Source organism: Channa argus, chromosome 11, assembly GCF_033026475.1.
Source record: "Channa argus isolate prfri chromosome 11, Channa argus male v1.0, whole genome shotgun sequence".
NCBI classification, from domain to species: Eukaryota; Metazoa; Chordata; class Actinopteri; order Anabantiformes; family Channidae; genus Channa; species Channa argus.
Window position 1 is genome coordinate 8302160 of NC_090207.1, and position 24076 is coordinate 8326235.

The 24076-nt window shown below is 37.7% G+C and overlaps 4 protein-coding genes and 1 pseudogene across 6 annotated transcripts; 3 read left to right on the plus strand and 2 right to left on the minus strand.

Annotated features, from left to right (window-relative positions):
- The first annotated feature begins 304 nt into the window (after positions 1 to 304).
- LOC137136432 (transcription factor BTF3 homolog 4-like) lies at positions 305 to 4014 on the plus strand (annotated as a pseudogene).
- Positions 4015 to 7326: 3312 nt separating this feature from the next.
- On the plus strand, positions 7327 to 12597 carry il12b2 (interleukin 12B 2). 3 transcript variants are annotated; one of them, XM_067521783.1, is made up of 8 exons: positions 7330 to 7498; positions 7897 to 7978; positions 8724 to 8975; positions 9269 to 9371; positions 9515 to 9705; positions 10087 to 10235; positions 10331 to 10441; positions 12036 to 12597. In XM_067521783.1, exons 1-8 carry the CDS (start codon positions 7496 to 7498, stop codon positions 12225 to 12227), a joined length of 1083 nt encoding a protein of 360 aa, XP_067377884.1. In that variant the 5' UTR covers positions 7330 to 7495; the 3' UTR covers positions 12228 to 12597. The 3 variants fall into 3 exon arrangements, with proteins under 3 accessions (XP_067377887.1, XP_067377884.1, XP_067377886.1); XM_067521785.1 differs by having other exon boundaries at positions 7900 to 7978; XM_067521786.1 differs by lacking the exon at positions 12036 to 12597 and having other exon boundaries at positions 7327 to 7498; positions 10331 to 12012.
- A 1393-nt stretch (positions 12598 to 13990) lies between these two features.
- LOC137136271 (protease-associated domain-containing protein 1-like) lies at positions 13991 to 17704 on the plus strand. The gene is made up of 5 exons (XM_067521472.1): positions 13991 to 14214; positions 14543 to 14643; positions 14742 to 14851; positions 16668 to 16835; positions 16948 to 17704. The coding sequence occupies exons 1-5, from the start codon at positions 14139 to 14141 to the stop codon at positions 17066 to 17068; spliced, it is 576 nt and encodes a 191-aa protein (XP_067377573.1). The 5' UTR covers positions 13991 to 14138; the 3' UTR covers positions 17069 to 17704.
- A 945-nt stretch (positions 17705 to 18649) lies between these two features.
- LOC137136270 (uncharacterized) lies at positions 18650 to 22091 on the minus strand. Its single transcript, XM_067521471.1, has one exon. The coding sequence runs from the start codon at positions 20550 to 20552 to the stop codon at positions 19665 to 19667; it is 888 nt and encodes a 295-aa protein (XP_067377572.1). The 5' UTR covers positions 20553 to 22091; the 3' UTR covers positions 18650 to 19664.
- LOC137136193 (trace amine-associated receptor 2-like) lies at positions 22089 to 23801 on the minus strand. The gene has a single exon (XM_067521334.1). It carries the CDS (start codon positions 23799 to 23801, stop codon positions 22920 to 22922), a length of 882 nt encoding a protein of 293 aa, XP_067377435.1. The 3' UTR covers positions 22089 to 22919.
- Between the last annotated feature and the right edge of the window lie 275 nt (positions 23802 to 24076).

Consider the following 24076-nt stretch of genomic DNA (forward strand, 5'->3'; position numbering starts at 1 on the left):
TATCTTCATTAATTTATCCATTGAACAGTGGTTTATTATTAGTATTAAAATATGTGCGACTATTGGAAATGATATGTTTTTCAAAACTATCTTGTTATTTAACTGGTTTATTTATTAACAAAATAATTTATTTCATCTAAAAAAATGTTAGAAACATGTAATCGTTTGACGTAACTCCTGGAAATTTATGAGGTTAAACCGTACATTAGAATATACTAGATTTATTCACAGTATATCACGTTAAATTCTGATTACTAACTTAAGAAACTCTTACATCTTTTAGCATTTCCGGCAAGTTGTCGATCTCATTATGTCACTTCCGGGCTTCGCTCCTTTCTCCGATCATCTATCGACTGTGTGGCCCGCGTGTTTACACACTCCCAGGTCTGTTCATGTTTCTGTGGACGTTTTACGTTTTCTCAAGCTAATTCCGACCTTTACAATAAAGTGCAGCACACTGAGCCATCTTATGTGTTAACCCAAGCTGCGAGGGAAACGTCGGTTTATACTGGAAGGCTATCTTTTGTTTCAAAGGCCTCAGCTAGCTGTTTAGCTTGGTGGCTTGCCACCTAACGTTAAGGTCGTTGGTATTTGAAGTCTTTTACAGTTCCTGATCATCAGGGCTAAAAATACGAAAGACCCTAACGTGGAGGGTGAAAGTTCAAGCACTAACCTACCAAACATGGTGTCGTTAAGCCGCAATATGAATAGCAAGGTAGTACATATTGTTGTGCTGTGGAGAACGCTGCGAATCCATTGTAACCACTAACTTTACATTAGCTGAGCACTTGGGTCTTGCATAAAGTGAGACAAAAAAAAAAGGTGTGCTACTATTTTTGGACATCTGGCTGCTGTGCCAAACGGGAAAAAGGACAGGGGAATTTTCGAAGGGGGTGGGCTTTATGTTTCCAGGAAAGAGTTGTATTCACACTTTAAATGCTGACAGTTTCATTAATTGACTTTTTTTAGACTTGTGTATCATTTTGCGTACTTTATCTCAGGTTCTCATCTCATGATTAAACAATTTGTGAATGTCTCATTAAAAAAAAAACTGTTAAAAGAATTAGGTCAATACCATAAGTGGTAATTTTGAAATGACTGCTGATTCATATTCACACTTACAACATTGTGTTTAGTGAGAATGTTATGTTTTTTTTAATGTCTTCAACGTGTGACCAAATATTAAGTTTGATTTTGTGATTTGTTAGATGAAGGAATCAATAATGAACCAGGAGAAGCTTGCCAAATTGCAGGCGCAGGTCCGCATAGGTGGCAAGGTGAGTTGGGATACTTGTTAACAAATGATTTAAAGCAGGGTTTCTCAATCGTGCTCCTCAAGGCCCCTGCTCTGATTGTTTTCCAACTATCCCTATCCCCCTGTTGTATCAGCTGCTGATTACCTGGATCAAAAGTGTTGAGCCAGTCAAAAGCTTTCTTAACCCACGCCACCCTAATCTAAAATGGTATCTTCCAGCTTCTGATTGAACACTCCTGATTGAGGTAATCAGCAGTAGGTAGGACAGGGATACCTGGAAAACGAGCAGAGCACAGGTCCTTGAGAATCCCTGGCTTGAAGCAATTGCTTTTGTATTTAGTCTTTTTTTTTTATACGTTTATATGTAAATAGTTAAACCTTGTGCTTTTCAGGGGTCCGCACGCAGAAAGAAGAAGGTGGTGCACAGAACAGCTACAGCAGATGACAAGAAGCTGCAGTTTTCCCTCAAGAAACTGGGAGTCAACAACATTTCTGGCATTGAAGAGGTACAGAATATCTTTTCGATGAAGATAAAATTAGTAGGCAGACTTTTTCATAACACTGATGCAAGGTTGAGGTTATCTGGTTAAAAAAGATACTGCTTATCTTGTTCAGAGTTACAGAGGAGCTGGCACTGATCCCAGTTGTCAGCGACGTAAAAGGCTCAGTAAACCTAGCCTAGCTGCATGTCTTCAGCTATTGTGTAGACACTAGAGTACCGATAAATAACCCATGCAAACTCAGAAAAGTAACAGCAGGCAGATTCAAACCCAAGAGCTAATAGTGCTAACCACTGTGTTGCCCAATAATATAAGTTAAAAATGGTATAAAACAATCAAATTTGAAATTTAAAAAAATAATCTGAAACGTCTTAGTTACTGCATTACAGTTTTGAATCCATTTGTCAGTTTTCAAAGATGGCAAAAACTTTGACACGCCAAGTCAGCGTCAAAAAAAACTAGCGGTGACCACGGGCAGCAGCTTTGTCTGGGCTAACGAGTGGCCCTAGAACACACGGCAAAGATGACATCTGACAATTATGCAGAAAACCTGGGACCATCTGTGCACCAACCTAAACACAGTGTTAGCTTACTGTTTTCACACTAATCTTACTGGCTGAAGGGCGACTGAGCTTGTTGTGCCACAGCCCGTAATTTACTCAACTGTTAAATCATCCCTTGACATTCATCAAGAAACTTTTTATTAATTTTTTTTTACTTTTGTGTTTCACTGTAGGTGAATATGTTCACAAATCAGGGGACTGTGATCCATTTCAATAACCCGAAGGTACAGGCCTCCTTGGCTGCCAACACCTTTACAATCACAGGGCACGCAGAGAACAAGCAGCTTACGGAGATGCTCCCAGGAATCCTAAACCAGCTGGGAGCAGACAGTCTTACCAGCCTCAGGAGATTAGCAGAAACCCTCCCCAAACCAGGTACCAACAGCAGTCTGTATTGATCTGTTTACATGTATCAGTAGTTTTGTGTGGCGTTGTTCCATAATTAGGTGTTTATTCTGCTGTTTCCTCATTAGTATCAGACAACAAAGTCCCAATCGTTGCTGCTGAAGAAGAGGATGATGAGGTTCCAGGTAAGATATTTTATTTATTTATTTTATGTTTTGATAATGCCCTATACATGATAAAATAAATAAATAATTTAACCGTGGACAGCAGTAAGGCTTGTTTGTTTGTTGGCATGTAGGTATAATGGCATCGAACAAGCGCAAATACATTTAAGGCATTTTCAAACCTAGCTCATCCAATTTAACTCTGCTTTGTTTTCCCCCTTGGTGCAGTTTGTTTTCACAGGTCTAAATACAGCAGTCATACGTTGGTGCAAACTAAAAGAACCAAACAGAAACTCTGACTCAATCTGCTCTCCCAAATTAATTTTGAAGCAGTTTATTTCTGATATGGGTGTGATCTCACCTCAATCCAGGTAGTTGACAACTTGTTACCTTGGCATCACCACCGATTTGAACAAATGTCAGTGGAACAGAACAGGATCTGCTTAGTGTGTTTACTTTCGCGTTCCCACCGCAGATCCATTTAAACGATGCAATAACAAGAAAATTCTTGCATGACTTTTCGTCACGCATTTTGGTTCGCTTGGATTTTCAATGTGTGAAAAGAAACTGAACCAAGGGGAAATCCACTAAGCTTAGTAACTAGTCTACTGATTTAATTCACAGCAAACTCCAGGTTTTACAGTGCCCAGTCATTTTATCTGGAAGACTACTAAAACATAAGACAATCCTGTCACAGAATCGATGAGCTAATTTTGAAAGGCTAAAATTTTAGGTCATATTTACACAATTTTCTCTTTTTAATCTTTTCCCTTTTCTCCACCTCACTGTCTTTTTTTTTCAGATCTTGTTGAAAATTTTGATGAGGCTTCAAAGAACGAGGCAGACTAATCAGTGAACATTTAAAGAGTTCTCTTGATGCTCCATACATTGTCACTGCAAGCATTTTGTAAATTTTCATCACTGTTATTACTGCGTGGCTACCAACTAAAGTTGCCTTTCAATTGTAACAATTTGGCTAAAACAAGTACAATTCATGTTTTATGTCAGCTCTTACCTCCACTTTGTCTAATTTGCCTCATTCTACAGTTCAAGTGAAATTATTTAAAACCGTGGAATGTGCAAACCTTTGTCTTTGTAACACTGCCTCTCCTACATTGTTATGCCCACAAATCAAAAATGTATCGGTGGAATTAATCATGTATTAAAGATTGCATTTAAATTTCTCATTTCTTTCACAGACGACCTGGTTTCTACTGTTGACATACTAGCATAACAATTGTCATTCTGAAAGAGAAGTGGAATTGACTTTTATCCAAGGTGTTACACATTTTCTGGTTGGGTATTGACAAGTGTTACTTTTTCACTTAACCCACCCAAATTTTATCAACCAGTCAAAAGTTTGTTTCTGTAACCTATGGGACAACAATGCCTCTAGGTGTCATACTTTGTTAAATTGTGGAAAACATTACATTGTAGGGTCACCCATTGGTATCACTTAGTAAAATTTATGTGATGCTCAATATATTGTCAATCAGCCAGAGATGTTTCTTAAACTGTGATGTGAGTTTACAAATGGATAACCCAAAAAAGCTTTCCTGAATCAGAACCATAAAAGTAATTAATCTGTATAAATAAAACAGCTTAAATATGTTCTGTAGGATAGATGTTGACCTCGATATAATAGCAAAAGTAAAATAAAATGTAACCACGTTTTCATTTCTTCTTACACATTTAGTAGTTTTGAACTTGTGACTTTGTTTACAAATCAGATTAAATGGACAGAAGAAAGAATCTTTCAATTTCAAAATGCTTTAACTTCCGTAAAATTCTTCACTTAAGTGAAAGTCCAAATGCTGTGACAAATTACTAAATTACTCTATTCAAACCTACAAGAGAACTGAAACAAAAATAAAGCAAACTGAATATTGTAGTATATGACGTGCATGTTGTAAGGCTAGGGATCGTACAATGTAATTAATATGCTCACTAACCATAGTTGCATCTCTCCCTGGTTACTTTTCAATTACTATTATACTGTATGCAGTATATAGTTTGACACCAATAAACTGCATATACTATATACATTTGATTCTGTGATACTTCAATGTGAACATTTCAAATAGCTTGACCTCTTTAAAAACCCAACATTAACAGTAAAGTTGGGAATTCACTTACTGAGGGTGCTTACTGAAGTATATTCAAAACATTTCAACAGCAGAGGCACAAATAATGCTATTTAGGTTTTATGGAACTGAAACCTGAAAGCACAGTTTCTATTGATGACCAAACATGTTTCACAGAATTGTAGGCTGCAACTGGCTGCAATACACATATTGTACTGTAGGTTAGTTTCGATAAATATGAAAAAGGATGTACTTGACCTGTAACTATCTAAGAAGACAAAGATTTACTACACCGTGGTAACAGCTCTTCTGCAAATGTGTATTGCAAGGCTTTATGTAGTTTTTTTGGGCAACTAAACACTAAATAGAGTTTACCACCTGGGAGCATAACGGGAATTACGAAGAGTGGATATGGAAAAGAGGCCCCTCGCGTGGAAAATTTCACTTTTTTTATCATTGAATTATGGTCTGAAGTGAAAACAGATCTCCTAATGACCTTGCAAGCAGGACACTAGTGAGGGAGGCCACCGAGAAACTTGGTTACAAGCTCAAGAAGTTACAAGCTTTAGTAGCCGAGATGAGAGAGACTGTCCATAAAATAACTGAAGCCCAGCTTTACCAAATATATTGTCTAGTCTGATGGCCGAAAAGGTTATGTTGGTCTCATCAGGCCTAAGTAACTTCATCCACTTGAGTCCAATCTCCCATTTGCTTTCTGACAAACTAAGATTTAATTCGATCTTTTGTTTTCTCTGTGACATTGTTCGATAAAGCACGACTGCCGAGGAACCCAGGTGCCATGTGGGAGGGGGGTGGCCACAGCGCATTTGAATTTGGCATGTGTTTTTAGTCTGGATGCCCTTTCTGCTGCAACCCTTGCACTTTTATCCTGGCATGTGTATTTACAAGAAAATAAAAGGGGTGAATCTTTATACAATCACACATTTTCCTTTGTGGAGGTCAGTATTCACATGAAAGCCTGATTTTGGAAACATTTGTACCTCCCAAAAAAGTCTAATCAAATTGATATAATGCAATGTATCCAAGGGGAGTTATTTCTATACCTGCTGTATGTGCGAGGATACACACATGTACGCAATGTTATTTCTAAGTGTTATATATGATATACTAGTAATTCTAAAGAGAAAAGAAATAATTGGCCCAAATACAATATGACTAATGGGCTGGGAAAATCCTGTCTTTTCCTCCCTTGTTCCTGTGTGAAGTTGTGGGTGGGTGGTTGTGTGTGTGTGTCTGTGTCTGTCAGCTGGTTTACATGCAGCATTGAATGTCCTCACAAAGATGAGGCATGATAGGGACATCCTGTACAAGGAAATTCATTGTGTTGGTCCCTCTCTTTTGCCAAGATAACAGTGGAAATTTCAGAATTAACTATCCAGGAAATGAATTATCCATATACACAGTACAAACGTTTTATCGTGTATGTAAGGCTGCATCCAGCTATAGATTTCATTATTATTGTCATGATTAACTTCTCAAATAACTGGTTAATCACACTCTGTAAAGTGTGACGTAGTGAAGAAATGCCCATCACTATTTCCCAATAGCACAAACGTAAATTTTAAAATTGCTTATTTTGTGCAGTCACTAATCCAAAAACTTTCTAATCTTATATATGTTGTAAATCTTATGGTTGACCAGTATTTATATTTTTATTTTGTCTTTTTCACCTAAAAAATACTCAATAACTTCCATTATATCCATTGTATAAATTATATATCCTGTAAAGGGGAGCAGGGTGCTGGAATTTATCCCAGCTGTTTTGGGGCGAGAGTAGTGGTGTCCCCTGGACAGGTGGCTTTTCTCAGGGTTCACATATAGAGGGACAACCAGATGGAAGAGCAGTCACATTCACACCTATAGGAAATTTAGTATCAACAATGTAAAACAAATAAATATTTACAATATCCAAATAATAACTTTATTTTTTCAATAATATCTTTAGAAGAGATAAATGAGACTGTACAATAAAAACCAAACAGGAAAGAAGAGAATATTACTAATTTCACAATACCCAAAAAAAAAGATTACTACAGTAGCGAAGATAATAATCTGTGAAATTTCTGTTTCATTTCTCCATCTGTTTATATTTTATCACTTAGTGTTTGTTAAAAACACTAAGGCTTGTAAATACAAAGATTTCATTTAGCTCAAATGTTTGTCCTGTTTGTGTGATTGCAGTTTTGTTAATCAGATATTCCAGATAAACAACAGACACTATGATACAGTATTTCAGTTTAAATGCATAAGGGTAATCTCCCCACCCAGTGAACACCCACACTTCTCTCCTATCTCTTATCTCAATCTCTGTCCCTTATTCAAAACTTAGTTTATCATTTTTATATGCAAAATATGACATGTCTGTGTTCTTGCTAGTTTTGGTATGGCTCAGTTTCTTTTTTGCCTCAGAGGTTTCGTGGTGATGATGATGTATGCGTTTACAACGATATAAAGATGTCGCCCCATGGGGAATTAAAGCATTCAGTCACCAGCAGTACTGCGGCAAAACTTCTGCTCCTGATTATTTATAGCATCACTTCTGTGTCACTGTAACTTCATCCAAATGGTAAGTAAGCATTTTATTACAGGATTGGATGCATTTCATTTATTTATTTATTGTTTTAGTTATTTTGTTAGTTACTGTTTAGTTACTTGATTGTTGAATGTAAATGGTGAAAAGATACATGTTAGACTGGGGAGTAGCTTTTAAACCTTGTTATTCAGCATATCTTCTATTACCCTGACACATTTTTAACTGCAAACATTCAGCCTATTGTAATGTGTCTAGAACACATTTGTATATGGTTTCTCAATATGAAATATTGATTAGAGTTAGAGAAGCGCTATATAACTGCAGACCATTTACCACTTATGCAATAATCACTGACAAACGTGAGGTAATTAGTTAGGTTTTAATATTGTAATGGACAATTTTCACCAGTTTTCTCCTCCTCTTGCTGTTAGAAGACGTCAGCATTTTGGATATTCGAGATCCTTTTCTTCATCATAACAGGAGCAAATGGACTCAGTCACTTCCCACCAAATTGTAAGTGTTAAGGGCCCTAAGGGCCATGAAAACACCAAGGTGATGGTCAGTGGCTGTCAGGGTGTGTTGGCTTGTTTATAGTATTCGGTCCCATTACTTGCTTTCTCTTCAACTCATGCATGCGCAAAATGTGCAGCTCTACATGATGTGCTACTGGTGTAGCCGATGTGAGCTAATATTTTTTTTTACGAAAAGCAAGATTTAGCAAAAAAGGACTACTTTTGATGACTTGTATGGTCTTTCAAACAAAATAAAAGTATTTTAAATTGATTGTTTGAAATATTTGCACAGCGATTATAAATACTTTGTGGTGCTCAAAATATGACGAGTTAATTTCAAACATATTTTGCCAAAAAACACATTTATTTCCAGTTAGTATATGTTAGCCAACTAACTAACTAACTGGCCTATTTGTTAATGCTGCTTGGTAGTTAAAAATAAGTTGAAAACACTGCAATTCAATAGAAAACATGGTCTGGCATTTTTGAAAAAAGCAAACAAACAACAACAAAAAAAACTGTCCCTTTGCTTAGTGTCCATGGAGACATTTCAGAAGCCACTCTTCTTAGGGCTAGTTTATGACATTGGCTTGGTGCGTTATATCCTTTATTTTTGGATCACACACACCTCTATATAAATATATATAATAATATTTTTTTATGTTCTATATCTTGAATGGTTGTAAGTTTGTTAATAATGTGTCTGCATGATCTTCTGTATGTGTCATTTATCTATGTCTGTGTAGTTGTGGTGGTGAAAATGAATGATCAAACGGTATTAACTTGCAATACGAGTACCAACGAGACTGTGGTGTGGAAGTTTGATAATGACATTGTGGAGCGTCATCCATATCCAGACAACTTCGAGCAGGTCGGTCAAAATCTGATCGTGTCAGACATAGATACACCAGTGTTAGGAGAATACAGCTGCTGGAGGGGAGACAAATTGCTCTCATCAACTTACCTGCTCCAAGAGGATGAGGAGACACAGAAAGCAGGTGAGATACTATTAATTTATAATATATTCTACCGGTAATAGCATTGATCTCTCATATACTGGACCTTATAGTGCAAACATATCCGAAGCTAGACTTGACAAAGACTATTTAACTATTCAACTCTGTAAACCTGAATGTGTGAAATAGTTCTTTAGATAAGGTGAACATATACTGAACCATTCTCTGATGCAACCCCAGCATAAATATCTTCATTGTGTTATAATTGCCTTTATTTTATAGTGACTAAGTCCAAACATTTTGCATTAGAATTAACTGTGCATGTTTCTTTTCAGATTCTCCCTTGACGTGTTGGGCAAAGTCTTATGACTGTAAGTTTAACTGTAACTGGACAGGCATTGAACACACTGTGGTGCGCCTGGGACTTGGCCATGACTGGTAAAAAGAAAACCACCGATCTATTACACTAAAAAGTCCAAACAATTGCATATAGTGTGTAAACCTAGACAAGAAGACAGATTGGAACATTTCCCTCTTATATATTTCATCTTAGCGTCTGTGTTTACTGCTTACTTTTGTAGCAGTCAAGGTGGGAGTTTGTGTCAATGGGTCAACAGCAAGGAGCAGGCCGTGGATGGGGGATTCCAGTTCGAGGTCTCCCACTACCTCTCACCCTATGCTGAGGAAACCACCATGCTTGAAGTCACTGCTGAGGCTATCGCTGGCCTCACCTTCCTTAGGACAACTCAAAGATTTTATCTCAGAGACATAAGTAAGCTGAGTAAAACTGAGCTACATTAAGGAAATTCAAAAGAATATTATCAGGTTTTAAAATAAACCGCATCTTTTGGAAAACCAATGACAAATTTGGTCACAAAGTACACATAGCACTGTCTTGTAGTAAAAAGGTATATACTACACATTACATAAAGTCAGACCAATTTCGATTTTAAATCGAAACAGAACAGCTGGAACTACTTAAAAATTAAGTAAAAAAATGAAAGGAGTGTAAATTGTGAGCAGTCATGACATTGTTCATCAGTTTTTGAAATATTGCAGAAGTGTTTATTATTAACATACTATATCTACATCAGTGTTTCATTACTGATACTCTTGGGTTTTTGTTTTTTAATGTTGTTTTTCTTTTTTCCAGTTGAACCAGATAGTCCACAAATTGGCAATTGTCAGGAGGTGGGAGACTACCTGAATGTGAGCATTGATCCACCATCCAGCTGGTCAACTCCTCACAGCTTCTTCGGGCTGGAGCATGAGATTGAATACATGCTTAAAGATGATGGCAAGGTATTCACAACTGTGCTGTGAAACTACATTTTGTGATGTCTTCTGTCCTTTTTTCTATTGCATTTTGTTTTATCATGTGACCTGTCTGATTTCAGACTGGAATATCTCCATCTACTGTGATACCGAAGAAGATCAGCAAGCTGAGGGCCCGCTCCAGAGATGCATTGGTGCTCTCACACTGGAGCCAGTGGACTCCCTGGAAAAATGTAACCTACTGATATTCTTTGCAACCAAAACTGTCCGCTCCTGTTCTCTCTTTGTTGCTACATTTCTACACTGTCTTCTCAGAACCTCTCACTTACATTTCATTTTTTCTGTCTGTTTCACTGTGGCCACAAAAGAACCCACCAGTCACCAGAAGCTCAGTAATAGGTCAACAGTTTTGTTTTGTAATATAAGATTTTTAGAAGATATATTTATTTTTTTTATTTTTTATTTATGAATTTTTAAAAAATATTTATTTGTATATATCAATCTTACAAAAGTAAAGCAGCACAAGAAATAATGTATTGCATGAAAAAAAAACAACTCTTTCTTGCCAATGAAAGCACTACTGTTTTATTTAGGATCTGGAAACCACCAGTGATCTTTGTTTGATCACATGAAGATACCTAGAAATGTAGACTCATGACACTTAGACTCATCTATTGTAAATTGTAAGTTCTCTGCTTCAATATAAATTTTGATCTAGCAGCAAGTAATTTCAGATAGTGTTTCATGAGATCAAATCCTGTCAGAGGGATTTTAACAGCTGTGGGTTTTATTTGATCCCTGACATTAAATTCAATGAAAATCGACATAACATATTATTGAACATGCAGAATTTAATTGTGCTTTTAACTGAATGAGTCTAGTCCAGTCTGCACATTGACAAACATTCACACATTAAGGTTCTTGTTCCTGTTATTTCTGTGTGTTGGTGTTTTTCTGTATTTTGGTGTTACTGTGCAGAACAAACGGCTATTAAAAGAGCTTCATGCTTCCTTCCTTATATATGTTCCTTCTTTATTTGTGTGTTGCTCATAACATGTACCGACTGATCAGAAAATCCGAAATCCCCCTGCACTGTTATGTTGTGCCAACCCACACTTGTGTATTTGAGGGTGGACAAAGTATTACAAATGTTAGTCACTGAGTGTACATACATGTATACTTTTTCATTTTAAAACGAGTAAAGGCCAGAGCTAAAGAGTGACTTCTGAGTTCTGTTGTTTGGAAAATACACAACAGAGCTTATTATTTAAATAAATGTGTTAAATGTACTCATGCAGTTTTAAGGTTGTAATTAATGGGCAGTAGGCCTGTTTTTTAACAAATGTATTAATTTAAGTATTAAACCCACAATTGGTATTTACCAGTCCATCATAAACAATACAGTCACCAACAATAACAACAAAATGCAGTTGATCATAATGTCATTGCTTTAGGAACCAGACTTGTGTCCATGTCTCTCCATTTGTCAATTTGTTGTTCATAGCCTATAAAATGGTAACAATAGAGGGTAACTTTTGCCTTCCATTATTCAGTAAAGACAAACCTTAAAACGTAAAATCAGTTTGTTCATCAATATGCTGCAGTCGAAAGTAATGCGTTACCACATTGCACTCAAGGTTATAAAATGTATCTTATCAGTACTGTAAAGCTAGATTTATACTTGTGTATCAAATCTGTACTGTAGGTCTCATGTAGGTTCTGTGTAGCTGCAGGCCTCCACTTCGTAAACAAGCAATTCTTCATAATTATGCCTGAACACATTTTCTTGTCATCACTAAAGTCTTATCTGTCACTAATTCATTGCAGGTAAAAACAGGGGTTTCAAAACTATGCAAATGCAAAAACAAAGAAAAGTATTGCTGTCCTGAATTGCCACCTGGGTACTTGGACCAGTGCAAGAAGAAAAGAAAGAATAAAAGCAACAAAGATATCGAAGGAAACCAGAAGTCTTCAAAAAGAAGACATTTAGAAAAAACATTTATGTCAAATGGAATGTAATTACATCGTAAATTTATTGTATTGGATTCAGTATTGTGTATATATGTGTTGGGGGTTAAAGCTAATGTAGTGTCATACAATTCAGCTACAATTCAATAAATTTTATATTAGAATATTCAGTTTTTTGATCCATAGTAATATTATTATTATTATTGTTATAGTTATTATTGTTATTATTATTATTGTTGTTGATGGTGGTGGTGGTGGGGATGATGGTGGTGGTACTGCTATTGTTATGCTAACTGTTATTATTATTAAAAAATAAAGTCACTTTACAAGTACGTTTTCTAAAAATGTTTTTTTTTTAAATACAAGATTAGTTTTTAATTATTGTATTACTTTGATGGACTTTATACTGTTTTACTTAACCTTTTTCAGTTAATAAAATCATACGTAATAAATTCATACATGGTTACAGTATATTTATTTTCTGTGATCCTGTGAGTCCTAGTATTGTGCATTAATGGTCACTTTCACACTTTCATGGCTCACTGCGATACTTGAAAAGCCAATAGTTTGACATTTTGAGAAATTAGATTAAATAGTACAACTCCAAGGCTGTACATTATAAATCTACCGTAAATCAGTTAGCTCAATTAGCTGTTGGGAAAACTTTGTTTCAGTATATGAATCAATCAAAACCCCAAATCCATCACTAAATCCAACTAATAATGTTAGGTCTTGATCCCATCATCACTGTAAACAACTAGTGAGGACTCTAAAACCTCACTGCACAATAGATCTGTCTATAACTAATCATTAAACTGGTCCAGGTTGGGTAAGGATTAAACTAATGACAGGCTATATTCATATAACATGCAAATACGCTTTAGCAGTATAGTTTTATTACCTTTGGACAGAACAATGCAAATGTTTTTTGCAGTCTTTCCAGTCTTTGTGTTTAACTAAACAAAGAGCAATACCACAATTCTAATCTAAAAGCAAATAAGCATGCCTCCCTAAATATCTACAGTTTTTAATAGAGCCTGTGCTTCTCTTCCTGGTGAGCGCATCTATGTGCCTTTTTTATATTTTTGATCAATTTAACACATCTGGAGCCAAGTTAAACCCAGTTTGTGCTTCTGTGAATTAGCTATAGACTCAGTTGGTAAGGCACTCATTCACTGACCACAGGGTCAGTGGTTCAATACCTGGTCCCAGCTATATGTCGAAGTGTCTCTGGGCAAAACACTGACCCCCTAACAGCCAATTCCCATCCCCAGCTGTGCAGTGCTGGTCCAAGCCCGGTAGATATTGGTAAGGGCCAAATCAACATTCACAACGATCTGCTGTGGCAATGCCTGAACACAAGGGATAAGACAAATAAAACAAAATATTAAACCTTTCTTTCTAAAATATAAATGGGTGGTGCACAGTGAAAACATGTTTCCCAAGTAGCATTTCTGTTACATACAAATAAAGATGACATTTGAAAAGAGTTTTAACTTTAGAAAGGGGTTAAATAATTTTTTATTACCATCTATCAGCACAAACAAAGCTCACTTATATTATATATCGTAATGTTATGACGTATTAATGTGTGTAATTGAATGCAATCCAATACAGTGGATGATTTTGGTTGCCATATTAAAAATGAATTAGGTGGCTACATTTCAAACATTGCTGGTTATGTTTAAAAGAAGTGTGTGGCTCTAATGTGCTAAAAACAATAAAAATATAATTGTAGTCCACACAGAGCAATGTTACAGACGCAGAAAAAGGGGCTAATGGGGCCAACAGATTAATCCGCCAAAGCAATTTACGCATGCGCCTGAGAGGAAGCAAGGAAATGTTTGTTAACCGGCTGCTAGCAGCGACAATAACAACAACCAACAAAAGACCGGGCTCAACTCAAAGACACACTGAAGTGTCGTTTGTGTAACGCCGAGGAGCGACGCAAATGTCCTGAACATGGAAAAGGCTTTTGGGAAAACACCTTTACTTTTATGCCTCTGGAGTATTTTCATGCAGTTCAGTCGCATGTCAGGTGAGAGGGAAAGGCAAGCAGCTAGCATAAACGTAGCTGCCGGGTAGGCGTTAGCTTAAAGCTTTCAACAGCGAAACCATCAAAAATACAAAGAAACACCAACCCACTTAAAATAAACAGAAATAACAGGGACGCGGAACTTAATGTGTGACTCTAGTCACTTGTGAAGTCAGGTGTCTGTGTCATACTCTGAATTTCCATGGTATCACTGCTTTTGTGGGTAACCCACGCAGACTTACGCGAGTAACTAACACTAGTGTTTTAACGTAACGCAACTATTTTTACCCTTGAGGTCTTTGTTCCTTTTTTTTTTTTTTTACTTCCTCAGGTCTTGCGATCAACGAACTGCTGTATTTCCGTGTCATCAGTCCAGAGGACATAAGGTATATCTTTAGTGCAGCACCTGCTAAAGACTTTGGAGGACATTTCGTAAGTCACTCATAACTTAACTTGTTACCCAAATTATTTTCTAGTCACGTGCAAGTATGTACACTCATCCTGCATTCTTTCTCTCCTTTGGTTTCTAGAGGTCATCCTATGATGAAATTTTCCTGGTACCCGCAGACCCAGCAGATGGCTGTTCTGCTCTGACGAATGGGGAAATCATTCAGGGACAAATCATTCTGGTGGAAAGGGGGTTTGTATGCATGCCTCAGCACTTACAGTGGACCTTCATTAATGATTTAAACAAAAACCAAAGACTGGGAAACTGACACTGAAAGAACCTAGAACTGGAAGTGGAACCGGAACTTATATCAAGCAGTTTAGTACAAAAGTGAATAGGAAGCAGTGGCTTGAAGTTTAAGATAAGCAGTTCAGGATGTTTGATTGTAAATCCGCTGGAATGTGTAGTGCAGCTGTCAGATGAAAGTTATTGCAAAGGGGTAAAAAAAAATATATATATATTAATGTTCATATTATGGAGGCACTAAGGTTATTAGACTGTGTTCTAGCTCTAAACCCTAAAGTTGTAAATATACACTCACTGGCCTCTTTATTAGGTACAACTTGCATGCTGCCTTTTTTTGCTTTGTGTTACGTATTCAACAAGGGCCTGGAAACATTCCTTAGAGATTTTGGGCCATGCTGACAGGCAAGCGTCACGCAATTGCTGGAGATTTGTTGATTATGAATCTCTTTTTCCACCATATCCAAAAGGTGGTCTATTTGATTAAGATCTGGTGACTTTGGAGTCCATTTAAGTACAGTGAACTCATTGTCATGTTCAAGAAACCAGTTTGATGTGATCTCAGCTTAATGGCATGGCAAACTGTTGTCATAAAGAGGATGGATGTGGTTAGCAATGATACTCGCGTAGGCTCTGACATTTAAAAAATGTTTAATTGGTGCTAAGGGGCCCAAAGTGTGTCAAGAAAATGTCTTCGAAATTATTACACCACCACCAGCCTGAACCACTGAACGAGGCAGGATGGAATCATGCTTTCATGTTGTTTACACCTAATTTTGACTCTACCTTCTGAATGTTGTAGCAAAAAACAAGACTCATCAGACCAGGCATTATTATGTCTGATGTCAACTCAACAGCTCCTGCCTACGTTAACTCCCTCATTCAGGTCTACAATCCCTCCCACCCACTGCATTCTACCAATAAACCTTGTCTGGTGGTCCCATCACCACAAAAAAGATCCCAAGCAAACCTTTTAAGCTCAGTGTTCCCGTCGTAGCGCAGTACCTAACTCTGCATGGTCAGCAGCCTCATACCCAATATTCAAAACCTGCTGAAAACAGTACCCTTTTGCAACTTTCTATACACAAAAAAAATTAAATTTCATATCGGTCAGCCCTACTGTAGCCCATGTGCTTCAAGGCTTGACGTGTTGTGCGTTCATATATGCTCTTCTGCATACCTCAGTTGCAGCATAAATCGTTTTTTGAGTTTTGATTTCTTTGTATCCTGCTTGAACCAGTCTAGCCGTTATATTCTAACATCTTGCATAAACAAGGCATTTTCATCCACTTTCTAAGACCATACTCTGTAAACCCTAGAGATGGTTGTGCATGAAAATCCCAGTAGATAAGCAAATTCTGAAATACTCAGGCCAGCCTGTCTGGCACTAACCACCAAATTCATAGTCACTGAAATGACCTTTCAGTGCATCTTCATGCTTGGTTTGAACTTTAGCAGATAATTTTGACCATGTCTAGGTGACAAAATGCATTAAGGTGCTGCCATTTGATTAGTTGATTAGATATTTGCATTAACAAGCAGTTCAACAGGAGTAACTGAGTGTATTTGCAGGCCATGTTGTGTAAATTGTTGTTCTGGCTTTTCAAGAAATAAGAATACTACTATATTATGTGAAAGAATTTAGTGGTGAAGTGACAAGGCTCCTTTTTAAAATAGGAGGGAAGATGTAATCATTTTTTTTTTCTTTTATGGAACAGTAGGGTTTTAATAAATGTCATTCTTGCTGTTTTTGTGTGGTGTCCAGAGGTTGCTCATTTGTACAAAAGGCCAGGCACGCTGAAGAGGCAGGTGGCAAAGCTGTTCTGATTGCTGATAATGCAGTGGACAATGACAGTCAGTACCTTGATATGGTTACTGATGGAAGCACTACCAGACCAAGCATACCTGCTCTGTTTTTACTGGGACGTGATGGGTAAGAACACTGCATACACACACAATCATTCAGACCACTTTTATTTCATATGAGCATCGGTAGTACATTTCGCATCATAGACCAATTTTCTCCCATTTTTCATTTATTATAGAATGATGATCAGACGATCCCTTCAGAGACGAGCACTGCCATGGGCTGTCATTTCCATTCCTGTCAATGTTTCCTCTTTGGCCTCGTTCCCACTCAACCAGCCTCCGTGGACAGTGTGGTAGAAATGACACACACACAACTTGAAAAATTTTTTCATCAGGATATATTGTCAGCAGTGTGTAAAGTCACAGCCTAGCAGGGAAATTTTTTTTTTTGGTCGTGTTAAACAAATTCACACAAACTAGTGGTGAACCACTAACATTGACACATGACTAGACTTTTTTTTTACACACACAGCCGATGGCATGTGGAGCAATCGTTTTATGCAAGAACCATTATGCAAAGTAAGGGCAAACTAACAAGAAACATGCACAGCTGTAATCAAATGTCACCGGAAGTTCGAACTATGAGTAAGTAGTTTTAATGATTGTGTGTTCCAGTAGAGCAATCCTGAGGAAGTTGTTCAGATCATCTTATGGTCGCTTCTAAGTGGTGCATTTAGAAATGTTGTTTAAATTGTACAGTTCCTCTGTGCAAATGTCAAATAAAGAACTTTGGTTGAAGCTCTAGCGTAGGCAAGAATAGGAAAAAGCCATGACAACATAGTCTGTATTTAAGATAACCCTCCATGAAGCATGGGAATGTCATGTCACTGTACAAATTCCTGTTTATTTGCATGAACTTTACAAGGTGGTACACTGATTAGAAAATAACATAATTTTTCTTATGGAAAATAAATATGAAATAATACTTTTTGCTTTAAAGACTACCATTTGTTGCTTTTGTGGGGTATACATCTGCACAACCTCAAAGGCTTTACATGTTGTTTTTCTGTATGTACTGTATATGAAGCTTAATATAGACTAGCAGCATAACATGTTGCTTTGCATGTTTTGTATTTAAAATATTACGTTTATTATTACTCTTTATGCAGACGTGTTTGTGCGCAATTAGGTTAAACAAGATGACAATGACAGTGATGTTTTCCAAAGATGATTTAAAAAAAAAAAAAAAAAAAGGAAGACCTGTGTTATGTGATGGCCAAATAACCTAAAAGAGAATTTTTGTAAAGTTTTTGCCAAAACTGGGCAGTAGCTTATAGGAAATCCTGCATTACGGGTCTAGAGAAGGTGCTGTTTACTTTTTAAATCCAATTAAAACCCCAACCAAGCTGTCAGAATGTTGAAAAACAAATCATACTCAATGGCTATTAGTTGCAAAAAGTGTTACTATAGATTGTTTTAGCATATAAACTGTTAGAACTTCACATACTGGCATGTTTGTTACCAAACAACCAGTCACATTAATCAAACTATTGAAATATTAACTATTGCCACATATTCACAGACCCTCTCAAAGCTTAAAAGCTAGGTCAACCATTAGGTATACAAATTATTCAAACTCACTGAATTTACAGTATAGTGACAGCTCTGCACTTTTTCTTCATCAACACCTCATGTAAACTCTGAACTACAGCTCAGAGAATGTCTAAGAGCAGAGAGACAGCTCTGTGGTCCTTGGTTCATTCATGTATGAGTCACAGAACATGGGCTTGTGGATGCTGTGGAATTCACACTAATGATATTAGATGTGTGGTCTTTCTGCTGGCCAAAACCAAAATGTCTAAACTCAATCTTGTTATATAATAATCTTGTTACCATATAAATTGATTATAGGTAAATATAGACAGACTGGTGGATCAGTGATAGCTCATTGGGTTGGGGTGCAGAATGAAGTGGGTTCGCATCTGACCCCACCAGGTTTTTTTTTTATGTTTTATATTTTCAGCCCCTAGTTTTCCGGTTTTATTTTTAAAAAATTGTTTAACATTCAAAAACATAAACTTGTCATTAATATTTCTCATTTATGTACTGTATCTTTTGATGCGTTATCATTGAACAACAGGCCCTCGGCCTGATTCTGCAGCATTAAAAAAAATCAAATTATATAGCTACAGTATAATTAAACGTATACGTGATACGTTAAGTTACTGCTGTTGCAAAATATATACAAACTGACCCTGATGGTAACAATATTTGTAAACCTATAGAATAATTTGCAAACGCTTTCATCATGAGGTAGTTTAACGAAGAAGGCCAACCGATGGGAATGTTTTGTGTGAAATTTTAAAATGCAACCAAACATTTAACAAAGCGTCGATTTCAATAGGGACAATAAATATTGGATAAATATTTAATTTCATATTGATTTGTATTTAGCAACTACATTAGCACATATTATTTTATGGTATGAAGAAGTACATGCTATTTTCCTTATAAATAACAAACACTCGACTACACAGTTTAGGCTAAACACAAGATGCGACCCAATGAGTTGGTACAGTGCACAGTCAACACACCGCAACACTGAACCAATCAAACATAAATGAAAGATAAACCTTTGAAAAAGCCGATGGCCTATAATTGATCCAGTTACAACTGTCAAGACCTGCGGGAAAACTGCCTTTGAAGGGTAGTAGCAACCTATTCAAGGGAATATGTAATATTTCAAATTAAAGTTTTAGCATTTGTCAAATCCTTTTAGTCCTTTCATACAACCCCTCATCGAATCCTTTGAGTCCCTTACGTTTTCACAGTCTTCGCCGCCTTTCCTTTGCCGCTCCCCGTCACAGAACTGGACTGAGAAACTCTGAGAAAGAAGCGGGTTATTGAAAACTAGGGAGAAAACGAATGGCATCTTTATCGCTGAAATAGCCTCTTACCTCGTGTTGCATCTCGGACACACCCTGCCCCACACTGTCTTCATCGTGGCCTTTCTCAGAGCAGGACTCCCCCACAGGTACACGGACGGGGTGCACACAGCGTTACAACGAGCCATGATGGCGAATGGATTTGTGGCTTCGTTCCTAAATATCAGCCCTTTTCCTAACAGAAGTCTTAGGATTACATTAACAAAAGAGGGGGACCACAGCACCAAGAAGCTCATAACAACAAAAATGATGATCCATAATGACTCCTTGTTGCTTTCTCTCTCTGCGCTGGGAGGGTCTCTGTCAAGCTGGTACCTGGCAATAACATACAGTTTAATAGTCATGATCACTTTTGTGAGCACGATGATTTGTAAGCCTACGGCACTGAAAACATACAGCTGCATTGCTTTGGAAATGGGCATGAAATGTATAATAATCAACTGAAAATAGGTATGAAACCAACAATAAACATTCACGCAGATAACCACACCCCGCGTTATAAAGCGCGCGTAGATGAACGGATGACAAACTGCACAATATCGGTCAAATTGTGCAAATAAAAATGTCATTATGTTTACCCCTAGAAGATAAGATAACACATTATAACTTCCATTTCTCGAAGGATATCCTTCTTGAACATCAAACAGACCAAGGTAATAGACCGACAGCCCGACCAGCGTGTCACAAAGACTGGTGTTCAACATGAAAATAAATCTGTTTTGGACTCGAAGCGCTCTGGTGGACGCGATGGCTGCCGCTACAGGCCCGGCCACGAGAACCGTGATAGTGGCGAATAACAGATGAAAACTAAATATGAGACAACCCACAGGACTGTTGAAATCAACCGAGAAAGGCACTCCTCCAGCTAGAGGGTTCGTGTCATTGGAAGGCAGCATCGTTTCAATGATGCAGCTTGAATTTAATGTCTTTATATATCAGGTTGATGAGCCACTGCCTATGCAAATCCAAAATGTAATTTCCCCCATGAGATAGCCTATGACCTGACCTCGTTTGATATTTGTGTATAGCTTGATAAACCTTTTTTTTCCCACCTTTCTTTTTTCTTTAGAGATAAGAAACAGTTGCATCATATTCAGACAGATTATCTAGATTTTATAATCCAAATATTATATCATCGTAGATACAGAGCTAATCACTTATTCACTAATATCCTGTGTTTTACATAACAGCAGGAAAAACATCTGCACGCAAATAAACCCATAATTATTCTGATTATATATAATGTAGGAAAGTTTTAAGTGCCACAGGTTTTGCCCTCATCCAGATGAAAGGCACGTTCTGATCAGCTGCTTTTGGACGCCGGATACCGTTTCTGCACTGTGTATTCTGCAGTGTTCATTATGCCATAGTGTTACTGCATGTGACAGTTTTATAGGAAAGCTTTAAGAAAGTTTATTTGACAAGGACACGAGACTCTGAAATCTGTACAAGCATTGCTTCCTGGCTTGTAACGAATTTCCGTGATTTTATATCACGAAAGCACAGGGCACTTAAGTAGAAGCATGCAATGGTAATTTCTTCATCTCAAACATTTTATTGAAACAAAAGCAAACAGTGAGTATACCACAACAAAAAAGTGTCAATGTTTCAATAACTTGTCTTGTGTCTGTTGAGTATAAACTGCAGCTTGGTCTCATGATGTCAAAATGTGAACAGCATGATGAAGAGGACTGTTTAAATACCAATTGTCACTGAACCGGAACATTGAGTGGTAGATTGAATCACGTGATTTTTTTTCTTTTCTTTTTTTTTCATGTTGACATGTGTATTGTATTTTAGTTGCATTCTGAAATTTCACCCGAAAGACGATTATCCCTAACTTTTTGTTAGTAGTGTAATTGTTCGGGAAGATAAAGTTGAAATATGACGGGTTAATGGCATTTGCCGGATGGGAATTTGAAAAAACACCTCACATTGTCTACACGACAGATAAGTCTAGGAAAACATAAACGAAGGCCTATCTACGGGCAGCCATTCTGGTCACTTTCCTAGGAGCAGTATGAATAATTCAAACTTAAAAAAAATCCCCTGAAGGTGTGAAAGTGTGTAGAAAGCCCCCCAGTGGGTATTTTCTACGACTAAGTCCCTAATGTGGTCTAATATCACCTTTAGTCAGCGTGAAAGTTGTAAAGCCACCGCACTGACCTTCAAAAGAGTGAGGTAGCTTATCAGACATGCAATATGCTGTTATCTGTAACACTTTCAGGTCAGTTATTCCTGATGATCATTACCTCAACAGTTACATTCACAGATGGGTGTCTTCGAGAACAGAGCATTGGCTTTGTAGTAATTTCCCCTTTTCACTCACACATTGAAGAGACATAAAAAAAGATTTCTCACGTACAGAATGTCTATCACCTCTACATGCCACAAAACTCCAAATGTATAAAAGAATATACAAACGGACACTCTGATTCCCATCAGTTTAATGACCACACCCACAGAGGACACCAGGAAAGCGCTGCTGGGCTGTCAGGCCTATAGCCGAGATAAGCCCCCGTCCCATAGGCAGTGGTTTAGTTGGCTTGTGATGGCAGGTGGAGGCCTCAGGCGGCTATAGGACCAGCCGTCGCTGGAGGCTCAGTCCACGCACAGACGGCTTTTGTTTGTCCGTCCCCACAGAATCGGGATTCGGAGCTTCAGAGCTTTCAGTTCTCCTCTTTAGGTGCAAACTGGTCCTTCCAACCGTAACGTTTCAAATATTGCAATAAATTGGAAAAGAAATGCATGAAGCTGTTGGTATGTCGGATGTAGCATTACCATGTCATATGAAAACAACAGTTTTTAAGCTAAATAAATGATTTATTTTTATAATGTTTGCAATTAGTGTGTGCGTGTGCACTCGGTGCAGTAATGTATGTAGTCATTAATAATGAAATTGAACAACATTTTGTTATTTTACTCTAGGCCCCTTCTAATTACTCAGGCTTGACATCACAGATGATGTCGCCAGTTTTTACTCAGCCATTGAGGTCAATTATTGTCAGTCATGTGAGAAGTTGAGTTCATCTCAGGTTACACTAACATGTATTATGTTGGGTCATCATAGAAAGAAAGATGTTAGCTCATGTGATTGAACGAGGTGAAGAACGGGCTTCACGTTATTTCCTGTTGTCCTTCCTATTGCTTGAATCGTCTCTGAAGAAGATTGTAATACACTATTTAAACATTCAACAACTGCATGACAAGTCACAACATGTTTGTATAAGTAATCTTAAGACTGACATGATTTTCTGCCTCCGTTACCTCCTCTTGCATCTCGGACACAGTCTGCCCCACACCGTCCTCCTCACGGCTTCCCTCAGAGCCGGACTCCCCCAGATATACACAGACGGGGTGCACACAGCGTTGAAACGAGCCATGATAGCGAACGGATTTGTGGCATCGTTTCTAAATGTCAGCCCTAGTCCCAATACCAGTCTAAGGACGAGATTAACAAAAGAGGGGTACCACAAGACCAAGAAGCTTATGACAACAAAAATAATGATTCTCAGAGATTCCTTCTTCCTTTCCTTTTCAGCGCTCGAGGGGTCTCTCTCCAGTTGGAATCTGGCAACAATATACAGTTTAATAGTCATGAGCACTTTGATGAGAACGATTAATTGAAAGAAGATAATGCTGCATACGTACAGCTGCATCGCTTTGGAAAGTGGCAACACATTCCTGGCGAGCAGGTGAGCAAAGTTGTAAAGCCAGCAGGAGATGTTGACGCATATCACAAGCCGCCTCGTGATGAAGCGGCTGTAGATCAGTGGATGGCACACAGCAAAGTATCGGTCAAATTGTGCGAACATAAACGTGATTATATTGACCCCCAGAAGTGACGGTAGCACATTATAAGTACCATTTCTAGACGGATATCCCTCCTGAACGTCGAAAAGACCAAGATAATAAACCGAAAAGCCAATCAGCGTATCACAAATACTAGTGTTGAGCATGAAAACAAATCTGTTTTGAAGATGAAGCGCTCTGGTGGCCAAGATGCCCATCGCCACTGTTCCTGCTACGAGAACTGTTGTTGTAGCGAATAGAAGCTGGAAAATGAAGATGAAATAGTCCTCAGGACTTTCAAAGTTTACTGACAGTGGCACCCAGCCTGAGTCTGTGCGGTTCGAGAGGAGCATGGTTCGTGCGCACACTGCTGCGTGCAGCCAGAGTTTTATATTTAAGACCTGCTGTAGCGTGAAATCAGCAGCTTATATCTCTGGAGATGTTGGGCTTTGTTTCTTTTAAGGCGTCATACCAAGTCCAGCTGAGAATTTAGTTTAATCTGGCAAGGACATAAATACCGCGCAGTATAGACTAATATTTGGAGGGATTGTCATTAAAAAACAACCGGTCCGAACCTTGAGGCAACAACAATACAAAAATGGTTTTGTCTTTCTTTGCCAACATATCT